Below are 12,588 nucleotides of genomic sequence, written 5' to 3'. Positions count from 1 at the left end.
ATCAGCTGCGATGGCAGTGGTTGAGAATGGAAGACCTATAGAGAGTGTCAAAGACAGGCCCAATGGGCACGCTGTAGGTCCGCCTGCACGGCGACCTGCTCACCAGCGTTACCGCAGGAGCTGGACCTCCTGGCTATTCAACAACTCAGCAAGGTATGTCGCAACTTACTCATCGAAAACATCTCTGACCGTCCTGTAGGCTTGCCATATGGTACTGCCTCTTCACAATCCTGTTCAGCTGTCCCTCTACTCGGACTGCCCTCACCGATACCTCTCCGCGAATATGTGGACCATACCTTTCCGCAAAGGAATACATCCAACCTCATCTGCAACCATATTACGATGAATATGCAGCTCCGTACGTTACCAAAGCCGAGCCATATGCACACCTAGTGAATAGCCGCGTGGTGCGGCCTGCGACCAAAATTGCCGTGGTCAACTATGAGAAATATGCCGCTCCGCAGTTCGATGCTGCGAAGGCCTACTCTCAAGCGCAATGGGACAAAACTATTATGCCTCAGGTCAATCTCGCTCGGGGAAATGCTGTCAGGTTCTATGAGAAGCATGTAGGACCTCATGTTGACCAGGTTGTGGCGTTGGCTGGTCCTTACTACACCCCGGCACGGGATCAGGTCTATCAAGTATACCGACAGCATCTTCTTCCGGCAATGGAATACACCCAGCCACATCTCCACAAAGCATACAATTTCTGTCAAGACTTTGCACTGAACACCGCGTATCCTGTTCTGCGACATGCTTGGTCAGACCTGGTTATTTTCATGGACGGCACTTTCTGGCCCTTTGTGAAGGGTCTTTACAGCGACAACGTTAGGCCTCAGCTGGTCATGATCAATGAGAGGATTGCCAAGTATCGAGAGAGCCGCCAGTTGAAGGCCGCCATGGATGAGGTAGATAGCACCCAGTCGACCTTCACGGCCTCTGCGACTTCAACCGCAACCACCGGCATCCTGGATGATGTGTATGCTATGTTTGAGTCGGAAGATGAAGCAGAGTCCTCTACTACGACCACGTCCCAACAAGCTCAATCGACTCTTCAAGAACGAGTGAAACGGCCAATTGAACATGCTACAGAAGAACAAATCACAGAGGATCTTCGAAGCTGGCAAAAGAAATTTGCTGTGGCGGCAGATAAGGGTAGCGATGACCTTCGCGAGCGGGTCATCTCCATCGTCGGTAGTCTTGTCACGAGCGACATTGACGGAGTCGGTCGAGGATTGGCCAAAGCTTTGGAGAAGACGGCGGAAAATGAGTTGGAGAAGGTCAAATCGAAAATAAAGTCAACTGTCGCTTCCCTTCCTGCCGATGCGAGTGCACAGACAGTGAAAAAGGCGGCAGAAGATATTCTCGGGTCCATCCGATCCTCAGGCACTGAGATAAAGGAACGCGCCCGGAATGTCCGTGACTGGTCTAGGAACTTTGAGCAAGGCTTGATACAGAGACTGGAAGCCGCCTCCGCGTCCACTCTGGAGGTCTTGGATGGAATAAAGGACATCGGGCTCCAAGAAGTTGGAATGCGCTGGGCCTGGATGGAAGGAGTCACCTACAAACATTGGGAGAAGTTCCATGAGGTCCGGAAGACGCTCGACGAATGGAAAACTGAGGTCAAAGACGTTGCCATGAAGAGCCCAGAGGCGGAAGAAGCAATTGCCACGGCACGACAAATCCTGGAAGAAAGCATGGCAATTACTGAAGATGCCGCAAAAGAACTGGTGAGGCTCAAAAGCGTTGCTCAGTGGAAGCTGAAAGCCCGCGATTCCTCAGATGATTTCGAGACTCGAAGTATGCCCGCAGAAGCTGTTTCAGCAGCTTCTAGTCTGGTTGCTGAGCTTCGAGACGCACCCTCAGCAGCGGCGGAGTCCGTCAGCTCTATTCTCGCAGAAGGGAGTGCCGCTGCTACCGAGGCGGTCTCGTCTGCATCCTCTGCAGTCGTGGGCACCACTACCGGCGCCATCGAGTCTGTGACGTCCAAAGTTGATGAAGCTGCAGATGACGCACTTTCGTCCGTCTCCTCCATTTTGGACTCTTCTATCGTGGAGCCTGTTGGGTCACTTGAGTCTGATATTAGCGCCACGGCTGGAGATGTGTATGATTCTGCATCTTCGGCCGTCATTGGAAGTGTCCCTGGGACTGCCGAGTTCATCCTTTCTGACGCCTCGGAGACGGGCTCAGACTTCACGGAAGACGTGATGGAGTCGGCGAGCTCGACATCATCGACGGTGGAATTCATCGCTTCACCCTCATCAGATGAACTCTCCTCCGCCTCCGCCGCCGTAGATTCAGCAAGCACGAGAGCAGCAAAAGTCTTTGCAGGCGCTATGGCCGCAGAGGTGAAGGGCTCTGTACCTATTCTGGATGACATATTTGACAACAACGAGTCGACATTCTCCGAGAGTGTCCAGAGCGTGATCAACCAAGCAGGCGATCGCTATGCAGAGGTTACTCGCGCGGTATCTGAAGCCATGTTCGGAACACCTCAAGGCACAGTAGAAAGCATCACATCTGTGGCGAGTGAGCAGTATGCCAGCGCTTTAGCTGCAGCTTCCAATATCTTGTATGGTACCCCTACTGGCACGGCTGAAAGCGTCGCAGGAGTCGCGTCTGAAAAGTATGAGCAAGCTGTGGCTGCTGCGAGCTCAATCATCTTTGGTACGCCAACCCCTGTCACGGAGTCATTGCTTCACAAGGCCAGCTCCCTCTACAGCGAGGCTATCAGCAGAGCGGAAGATAATTACCACGCCGCAAAATCGATTGCTTCTCAACAGATATCCGGCACTCCGAAACCTATTCATGAGCAAATGTTCTCTTCGATTGAGTCGGCCTATTCTGGTGCCGTGGCTGCCGCGAGTGACAGACTCGAATCTGCTCGAAGTTCGGCCTCGAGTGTGCTTCCAGAGACTAAACCCCTTGAATCTGTGTCGTCGATGGCATCGTCAATACTGCAAGACTCTCTGGCCGCCGCTTCGGCTCAATACTCGAAGGCGAAGGCTGCTGTTGGAGCCACTCCCACACCGGCTCGTGCAAGATATCTCCAAGAAGCAAGGAAGAACTACTATGCCGCTGTTGGATTGGCGCACGAGCAGTACGATGACTTTGTTGCGGCGGCTTCCAGCGCAATTTATGGGACGCCAACACCCGTGTTGAGTAGCATGTCAAGCGCTATTTCGTTTGGAGTTTATGGAACGCCGGTGCCTGCATACCAAAGCTTCCTCGACGCAGCCGCTTCGCAATATTCGGAGGCCTCATCAGCAGCCGCTTCCAGCTTGGACTCGTTCAGATCTGCCTCGGGTACAACTGTTCAGAGCCTCTGGGACGAAGCTGTGGCGGCTTATTCAAGTGCTGTTGACGCAGCCTCATCATCGCTGTCTTCGGCATCACATGCTGCAAGCACTGCTGTCTACGGCACTCCTGCGCCATTCTATCAGACCGCTTTGGATGCGGCGTCGTCACAGTACGAGATTGCCTCCTCCGCAGCCGCTTCTCATATGTCAGAACTGCTCGAGTCAGCGTCCTCTGCCCTTGGTAAGGAAGAGACCTCTCCAGCACAGAGCATTCTTGATTCTATCTCGTCACAATATGATGGGGCCATTTCTGCCGCCTCTTCATCTCTCTCCGCAGCCAGCTATGCGGCGAGCACCGCCATTTACGGCACGCCCGCCCCATACTATCAAAGTGTTCTGGATGCAGCGTCGTCTCATTACGGAGCAGCATCCTCAGCGGCCGCTTCTCAAATGTCCGCGTTGCTGGACTCGGCCTCCTCCGCTATGGGCACGGAGGAGACATCCCCGGCGCAGAGTGTTATGAATTCTATCTCTTCGCAGTATGATGCTGCCATCGCTGCCGCTTCTTCATCTCTCGCTGCGGCTAGCTACGCGGCAAGTACGGCCGTCTACGGTCCTCCAACCGGCTCCGTTCAATCAATCTCCAGCGTGGCATCTGAGAACTGGCAAGCTCTCGTCGCCAAAGCTAGCGAACAAATCTATGGCACTCCCAAGCCCTTCTATGAAGATTTTGCTTCCCAAGCTGGAGAATATTCTGCCCAGGCCACGGACTTTGCGAACGATAAATACGTCATTATCCAATCCTATGTCTCGGAGCTGATCGTGGGCAAGGAGCCCGATTTCACCGAATCGGTCATGAGTCGCCTCAGCTCCGCCTACTATACGGGCTACAGCTCAGCTTCGAGTCTGGCGAGCGAAGCTTACGACTCGGCATCGTCCATGGCTTCTTCTGTCTCGTCCGTTGCATCATCTTATTTCACCCCTCCCCCTGAGGTCTCTTCCATTCTGGATTCCGTGACGGGACAGCTGAATGCTGCTGTCGACGCAGCAAGTGCACAGATTTATGGCACACAAAAGGGAACCATCGAACAAGCAACTTCCGCCGTCGCCGACAGCTACTCCTCGGCCAGCGCGGCAGTTAGTGAAGCAATCTACGGTACCCCCGTCGGCTACGCGGAAGCTGCATCGTCCTCATTTGCAGACTTGGCCAAGAGTGCGCAGGATGCCGTAAGCGTTGCTATCTACGGCACGCCCACGGGTACAGTTGAATCTTTGACCAGCGCTGCGGCTGACACATACGCATGGGCATCGTCCATCGTTTCCGAGAATGGGGCGGCGGCAGCTTCTGCAGCCAGCGATGGTGTCGAGAGCCTCACCGCCATGGTTTCCGAGGCCATCTATGGGCCTGAACAGAGCTACATGGAGAGCATCAATTCACAGATCCTCGAAGCCGCGAGCAGTGCCAGCAGCAGGATCGCCGCCATGGCAAATGAAGTCAGTGACGGCGCGGCCGGGGCGGCGAGTGCCGTGAGCGAAAGTGTGGAGAGCATCGCCAGCGCAGTGAGTGAGACGGCGAGCAGCGCGACCAAGTATGTGAAGGACGAGTTGTGAGCAGATTAGTGAGTGAGCGGAGAGTCGCAAGGGGGTCACGAGCATGTTCAAGTGCATGGCAGGAGAGGCATGGATGAACAACGACTTGATGATGAAGCGATGTGAAGGACGAGGGCGCGAGGTTTTCTCCCTGTCTGCCTCCCTCTAATCCTCGATCAGACCCTTTTTAAAAGTACCTATTTATCTGCACAAATCAAACCCCATCGCCCTCCCAGAAGCTCGATCGAGTCCGACAAGCAATGTTCAAAGGGAGCTAGCTCGTTGAGCCACTCGAACCCACGCTGGAGCTGATGCGAGGGCAGAAGGAGAGGCAGAGAGAACAGTTGACAACTCTGTCTGTCTGCTCTGTGTGTCTGTCTCCATTGATTGTCATTGATTCAGCGACCATCAGCTGGGGTCATATCTCTTGCCCTGCCCCTTCCCCTCCCGGCGTCTTTGTCAAACCAAGTCACGGCCTCTCTATCGCTGGTTTGGCTGGTGTTGGTGTTGGACTCTCACTCAGACGGCATGCGTGGATGGATGGGAGATGACATTGTTGTTTTCGGGCGTTGCTATTGCCCAATGAATGATACCACCACCTTTTTCCTTCCTCCCTCTGTCTGTCTGTCTGGCTATCTGGCTGTCTGTTGTATATGTGTATTTATGTATGTTTGTATGGTATGTGCGTATGTACGTATGTAATCGTGGTATGATGACTATTGCTTGCTGTCTGGCTTGCTTGCTGTTTGGCTGGTTTTTTTCCCCCCGAAATACTATTCATTCAATAATAGTCTTCCTTGGCTGGCTGGCTTGCCTGGGATCTAGTTAGTTTTGCAGCTACAGTACATGTATACCGACTAGAAGAAAAATTGCTCCATTTTCTTGTTGCTTACTACCAACTACTACCACTTCCCATCTACGGTATAGACAAATCTGTACCTCGTATACAGTCCTGGTTGCGTGTTCGTTCATTTAGGACAATTACAATAATATTATTGATTGATTGATCAATCGATCGATATCGATGGAGGAACGGAGTAAATAGGTCTGTAGGTACCAGAGGTACACCGGGGCTCATCCATATGGACGGACATCCGTAGAGCGTTTCAGCGGCGAGAGAACTCCATGCGTTTTGCTGCTCTCGTGCGTGTTGTGTGTCCATATCCGTGTCTCTGACGAACTGTCAACCGTGACTGTAAACCGTGTGTCGCTATGCTAATTCATGCCATGCCATGCCAAACCAAACCAAACCAAACCATGCCTGTGCCGTGCCGTGCCGTCCCGTGCTCAGGCCCCATGTTCATCGTCGACTCCGTCAGGTGCAACAAGACGCTCGAGCTTCCAAGGCTGATAGCCCGTAACCGCAAAAATACAGCTCCGAAGAATGCGCTCAACCCATTGCAGTACACATGCGTGTGCTCCGCCGGCCCATGCAGAAAGCACAAGCCAAATACACGCCCTTCCAGTCCATGCAATAAAGTCGGAAAGGTGCCCAGGGACGGACTTTCCGCATCAGAACGCCTGAAAGCAAAGAAGAATTCCAGAGCCTGCTTTCGAGGGTATAACTCTCTCTCTGCGAGCGAGAGCTGGAGTCGTTTTTCATTGTCAATTCCCTTTTCTTTGCTTCTTTGTATCCACAAAAGTGTCGTGGCATCTTCAATCCAACCTCCTTCTATTCCACTGGATGCGTGCATTCGTGGAGGATCCGAAAAAAAAAACACATTAAGATGGTAGTACCCAACATGTGATCAGCGCTCGTCGCGCTAACATGGACGATATTAGTCCGAATAATGATCGGGACGTTGTTGGGAAAACATGAACAAGGCCGAGGGTGACGATGAGTAATCGCCCTCCGGAAGCAGATGGAGCGTATGTGGAAAGAGAAAGAAGTATCAGGATCATCATCACTCCATGTCTTCATCCTCATCGTCGTCGTCGTCATCATCATCCAGACTCTCCATTGCGTCTTTGATGAACTGAGCGGCCTGAGTTCCATGTTAGTCACCCTTGAGCCACGCGAAAAAAGTGCAAACCCTTACCTTTGGATCCAGGTTTAGCGCCATCGTAAAGGCCCTCACCGCATTACCTTTGTCTCTCAAGGTCTTGTATAGCCGTCCCATCAAGAACCACACATTCGCCTCATCCGGTACCACATCCCTCAAGATCATCAGTTCGACAAGCGCTTCCCTCGGACGCCCTAGGCTCATCAAACATCTTGCCTTCTTGAATCGACTCAAGGCCGACTGAGGCGCCAGGCTGCATGCGCGAGTGTACATAAGTAGGGCGTCTTCGGGATGTTTCTGTTTTTCGAGAACCAGGCCGATACAGCAGATTAACACGGCGTTGGTGGGATTGATCCTGGCTGCCGTTCGGTAATGCTGCTCCGCAATATTCCACTTGCCCAGTTTCTCGTAAACCTTTCCTAACCCATACCATGCATTGTAATGTCTGCCATCTGCGGCGATGGCGGCTCGGTAGGCTTCCAGTGCTTTCTCATATTCCTCATTGGCGATGTATTCGTGACCCTGGAGCGTGAATCCGTACGCGAATTGTGAGTCGAGTTGGGTCGAGCGCTTGAAGCATTTCAGCGCCTGTTCATGTTCGCGCTGGAGAGAAAAGGAATTCCCGATCGCGCACCACGCTTGAGGGGATAATCGGTCAATTTCGATGAGCTCATGCGCCAGGTAGGCAAGTTCAATCTCTGATTTCAAGTGCCAGAGAACGGTGGAGTAGACTTCCATGTCTTCGAGACGATTGGGGGCGAGTTGATGCACGCGGATGAAGAATTTCTCTGCCTCGGTGTACGAGGCCTGTTCGTAGTACGCTTTGGCAATTTGACTGAGGACATAAGGCGTTTCACGTTGTGACGAAGGAAGGGCATTCAATACCTGGATGGCGGTTTGACAGTCATAATTGGACAGGCAGAGCTGAGCAGAAGCAATTCTCCCGCACAGGTCTAAGAGCGTCTGGAGTGCTTCGATTTCTCTATCCGCGGTCGACGGTGCTCGTGTTTTGTGGTTTGGGAGAGGCGGTACTGGAGGAGCTGCGTTGGCGTTCGGCATATTTTTCTGTTCTTTCGTGTCCACATCCATTTGATCTGACGATCCGGTCCTCGTTCTATTCCCGCTCACGACTCTGCCCACGGTCGATGTGTTTGCTGTCCTGCCCTTCGGGGCTGGGGCCTTCGCTTTTCTGATATCCCGTCCTTCTCGTAGACCGAGCGTATTCGCCAGAGACGAAATCTTGCTCCCAGCCGTGCTGGTCGCACTGGGTGGTCTGGTGGTGTTGAGCAGTCGATTGCTTCTTCTCGTTCCTTCGGCAATGCTTGAGGGAGCAGCATGAGACGACGTTGGCGCAAGCTGGCCCGAGACCGTTCTCTTAGACGGTGCTGCCGGTAGTGGCTGCGGAGGGGGATCTTGTAAGACGGTAGTAGAATCATCCGATGAACCTTTTGCTTTTGCCCTTATCCGAGTAGATCCTGACTTCCACCTAGGAGGGGGATCTGTCTGTGTTTCCGTCAAGGCCTTGGCTTTTCTGACTGGGGCCGGCGGTGGTTCGTGAAATTGGTTGTTGAGTGGCGCGCCGTGAAGGACACCTTCCGCTTCGGCCTCTGTTGAGGAAGTAGCAAGACCCTCCTCATCCAAAATCGTGCTGACCGTGTTGACGCTCATTTTGCTTCCATTGAGCTTTTCCCATAGCACTGAGTTGCCCGATTGTTGCTGCAGACTTGACTTTTGTGTCGAGACAAATGGATCTGATGGTGCTCCCTTCTCGGCCGGTACGTTCTCAACCCTTACGCTCTGCTGTTGTGCTGAATGCGCGGCCGCTACCATCTCATTATTCAGCTTGTAGATATTCGGCACACTAATCTTCGCGCCTGAATCGCATAACTCGGTGAAGGCATCCCACATGAACGGGTTCAGTTTCAGAGACGCCGCCCAACACTCGACAGCCTGGTTCAGATTTTTATGTGCCTTCCAGAGCTTGCCTTTGAGGCATAGGATGGCCGCGGCATCAGGAAGATGCTGGCGTCTCGACTCGTTGTGCTGACCCCACGTGTTTCTGTTCTGCCAGAGGTGTTTGCACATTTCCAAGGCCGTGAGACCTTCGACAATCCGACCGAGCTCGAGAGAAGACTGAGCGAAAATGTAACTGCATCCCAAGTGGGTACCTTTCACGGCGGCGGCGCGTGAAGTGTCCCATGCAGCCTTCAGGAACCCTGATTGCAATTGACAGGATGCGAGCAAGTAGGCCGCTTCGGGGGAGCGAGGTTCATAGGCGACGAGACGGGAAGCAAGGAAGAGGGCGTTCTTGAGCAGGTTGTTGTCCAGGTGATAGTAGATAAGTTGGCGGAGCTGAGCCGCAACGTGAGGTTGTTGTGTAGGAGCCATGATGGAATGAGGCGAGGTGACGAGTCGATCGACCCGAGACAAGCTGAAGGATGTTGTTGCGGGGATGAAGACGCGGTCGAGAGGTCATGGAATCAAACCCCCCGGGAGGCTGCTGTGACTGAAACAAATGCGCCACCCATCCGTGAAAGGCGCGGCAGAGGGTGGTCGATTAATGCATGGAAGGCAGTGAGTGCTCAAGGCCAGCAGAAGCAACGTATAAGGGAGGATGAAGTGCAGATGACGGGGGGTGGGTGAGTATCAATAGAATAAAATGCGATGCGGGCGGTTAGTGTTGTTGTTCAGTGTTTCTGTTTGCAGCGCAGCAGCAGAATCGTGAGGCAAAAGCTGTGGCTGGAAACCGAGAGTCCATTGTGGCTGCGGCGGGGAAGTGCACAACCTCTTTCAACTGCCAGTCACAGGCTTCTTTCTCTACTACTGTCAACACCAGATTAGTCTGTCGACCTTTCCGGTTTTCTCGAGTCTTGCACGGTGCAAGACCTACTGCAGGCCAGTAGGGATTGTGTTCTTCTGTGTTCTGCCAGCTCCCGTCGCCTGCCACACATATTGAGCACGAGCACGTCTCTCCCAACCTCCTGCCACCTCACTGGCTCATTTACTACTCAATCATGGCTCAGGTGAGTGGCCGTCCTCTCGTTGATGTCCTGATGTATCTCTCTGACTGTGCCTTCCGACTAGAAAGCTGCCAAAACCCTCGCCACTCGCAATACTGCCCGCCTCCGCCAAACCCACCTCATAACCCTCTCGATCCATATACTGTTCCTCTTCTTGAAATTCACGATTCGCCGCTCTCTATCCTTATGGCGTTATCTCCTGTTCAGCGCTCCAGGTTTACTTATTGAAGTATACCTAGACGTCCTCGCCCGTCCGACCTACCACGCCAACGGCGAGTTGAAGAAGGCGGGAGAGGATCTCGACGCAAAAGGCCTCACCGAGTTCATGTGGGACATCCTGTACTGGACCTGGATTAACCTCATTGTAGTCCTGATCTTTGGGAATCGCGCATGGTGGCTCTACTTGGTCGTTCCTGCATATGCCGTATATTGCATTGCTGGGGCTGCCAGGGGTGTCAAGGGCATGCTGGGAGGACTGGCTGGAGGAGGTGCAGAGGGTGATGACATGGCACACAGCAAGAGGCAGACAAAAATAGAGAAAAGAGGACAAAAAGTCAAGTATCGCTAGACAAGGAACGAAAAGAAAAGGAATGTTTTAAGCCTGGAACAGCATCTGCCAAAACCTGTGTGCGCACATGTTTCCATCCCACCGCTCCGTGTGCGCCAATCCATCCACCAATTTACTGCCGTTACATGTTGCTCTGGAATGCTGTTCCGCCATCCATTCACCGACTAGGGAGTCCTTCTGCAATTCTCACCTCTCGTCACTCGACTTGTCGAACCATCGGGCCAATCCCACCGTCCCATACAGCTCCTTCCATTTCTCCCCGAGCTCGTCATCCTCTTCCACGTACTCTCCCACAAATTCCGCCGTCTCATTTGCTTTCGTTCCGACACTTTCCTTGACTTTCTCGGCCGCCGCCTCAATCTTCTCGGACGCCCGTGCCATTGCGAGATTGTAGTATTCGACACTGGCTTTGGCTTTTTCTGCAAGGCGCTTTGCACTTGCCTCGCGGCGCTTCTTGTAACGTCCGAGAACGATGGACACGAGGTAGTAGGCTTTGACGAGGAAGCGTTGGATGATCTGCTTCACCAGCATGGTGATTCCATGGGAGAAGAAGGCCCTCAGTACCTCAACATGTAAGCCCTCGTAAAGGGCGCTGATACCTTCCGTCTGCGCAATGGTGAGGACGGTGCTGAAGATTGTGGCTCGGGCGGCTTTCCGAGTTTCTTCATGTTTGAAATCTTCGCTGATGACTTCTTTTTCGTCCTGCTCCTCTTTTTTCGACGACGCACCGCCGGCTTGCAGGCGAGTTTTCGCCAGGCTAAAAGGGTATGTAATTGAAGAGGCACAAGCTTTGCTGATGGCGGATAGCAGAAATGTGAGGCTCGGTGGTGGATTGTGACGTGACTCTCTGCGAAGGAGAACCTTCTTGAGCGTTTCAAACAGAAAGAAAGTGAGTGTCGGATTGAGCGTGAGGACTAAACTCGCCGAATAGCCGGACCAGAACCCAAGAGCACCTTTCTCCGAGAGGATGTCTCGGGCGATTTGTCGCGCGGTGGGCGTCCTTGTTTGTTCGCCTGCCTCCGACGCCGTCAGCAACGCCGCCGCTTGCTTCCGTGTGACTATATTCGCAATCGGGGTTGTTGCCAACTTCGTGAAACTCCCCGCAACGAATCCAACACCCAACTCTTCTAACGCAGGCAGACTGACTTTCTTGCCGCCATTCAGCCTTGCGTGTTTAGCGATCCGCCGATCCCTCAAGAACGAGTATAGCAAAAAGAACAAGAAAGAATCCACGATGGTCTTGCCGGTATCCTGCAGCAGGCCCGTGTATAATCCTGCTATTCCCCCTTCTTTGTGGTAGATCTTCTGGAGTCCATCAAAGAAGCCTTTATATTCCTCCTGGGCAGGCCGCGACTGGTCTTTGCGGAGTTGGCGCTGTATCTGGAGGCGCGTTATGATGAGGTCAACGGGGTAGAGCGCGGCATTGGAGATGGCAGCGCCGAAGGAGCCCGAGAGGGCGTGGCCTAGAGCCTCCAGGGCATGGGACCTCGGTGGTCGTGCAGACGAGCGAACAACATCCTCTTCTTGGACCAGATGGAAGAGTTCAAAGGCGTCCTGTAGCGGGAATCACATGAATTAGCCCATGGCATCGTGTAAATGGACAGACAGAATGAGGCGGGAGAAAGCCCTGTATAGAGCGGACGTACGAGTTGGCTATTGTACACAAAGTTCGCCATGGTCACTGTGTAGAGCCTGTCTGCACCATATTGTTGATGACGAGGAACAAGTTGACCGAGTGTGACGAAGAGAAAGACAAGACACTAGGAAGCATGGATGAAGGTGGAATGGTTGAGATCGTCCCTCGGTGAGCGATTGAGCAATGATGTTATTACCCCACACTTTGCCCTTTGCTCGGCCTAAGACGGACGTCCTCGTCGTCACGTGCAAGGGGTAGTTTGATATATGCTATATAGAGGAAGATGCAAGAACCGGGGGAAAATGTACATTGGAAAGCTCACGGTAGTGCCCTCGGGTATCCATCGCGCTTCGAGGGTATTTTATTGAACAGAAATCACGCACGCGAAATTCCCCAAGCCAACCAAATCTCACTCCTTGGTCGTCCTCGAGCAGCGCAAGATGGCATCCCGAATTCAATCCATTGCTGTCCC

At 53.1% G+C, this 12,588-nt stretch overlaps 4 protein-coding genes across 4 annotated transcripts; 2 read left to right on the top strand and 2 right to left on the bottom strand.

Annotated features, from left to right (window-relative positions):
• Positions 1-10: 10 nt before the first annotated feature.
• On the top strand, positions 11-4,910 carry AYL99_04268 (hypothetical protein; the record flags this gene model as incomplete). The annotated part of the gene is made up of 2 exons (XM_018835782.1): positions 11-153; positions 200-4,910. The coding sequence occupies 2 exons, from the start codon at positions 11-13 to the stop codon at positions 4,908-4,910; spliced, it is 4,854 nt and encodes a 1,617-aa protein (XP_018695432.1).
• A 1,883-nt stretch (positions 4,911-6,793) lies between these two features.
• On the bottom strand, positions 6,794-9,280 carry AYL99_04267 (hypothetical protein; the record flags this gene model as incomplete). Its single annotated transcript, XM_018835781.1, has 2 exons — positions 6,794-6,874; positions 6,929-9,280. 2 exons carry the CDS (start codon positions 9,278-9,280, stop codon positions 6,794-6,796), a joined length of 2,433 nt encoding a protein of 810 aa, XP_018695431.1.
• A 626-nt stretch (positions 9,281-9,906) lies between these two features.
• Positions 9,907-10,480, top strand: AYL99_04266 (hypothetical protein; the record flags this gene model as incomplete). The annotated part of the gene is made up of 2 exons (XM_018835780.1): positions 9,907-9,915; positions 9,977-10,480. The coding sequence occupies 2 exons, from the start codon at positions 9,907-9,909 to the stop codon at positions 10,478-10,480; spliced, it is 513 nt and encodes a 170-aa protein (XP_018695430.1).
• A 186-nt stretch (positions 10,481-10,666) lies between these two features.
• AYL99_04265 (hypothetical protein) lies at positions 10,667-12,156 on the bottom strand (the record flags this gene model as incomplete). The annotated part of the gene is made up of 2 exons (XM_018835779.1): positions 10,667-12,034; positions 12,127-12,156. 2 exons carry the CDS (start codon positions 12,154-12,156, stop codon positions 10,667-10,669), a joined length of 1,398 nt encoding a protein of 465 aa, XP_018695429.1.
• Between the last annotated feature and the right edge of the window lie 432 nt (positions 12,157-12,588).

Source organism: Fonsecaea erecta, assembly GCF_001651985.1.
Source record: "Fonsecaea erecta strain CBS 125763 chromosome Unknown Scaff3, whole genome shotgun sequence".
Lineage (NCBI taxonomy): Eukaryota > Fungi > Ascomycota > Eurotiomycetes > Chaetothyriales > Herpotrichiellaceae > Fonsecaea > Fonsecaea erecta.
This window is presented reverse-complemented; position numbering and strand designations above follow the sequence as displayed.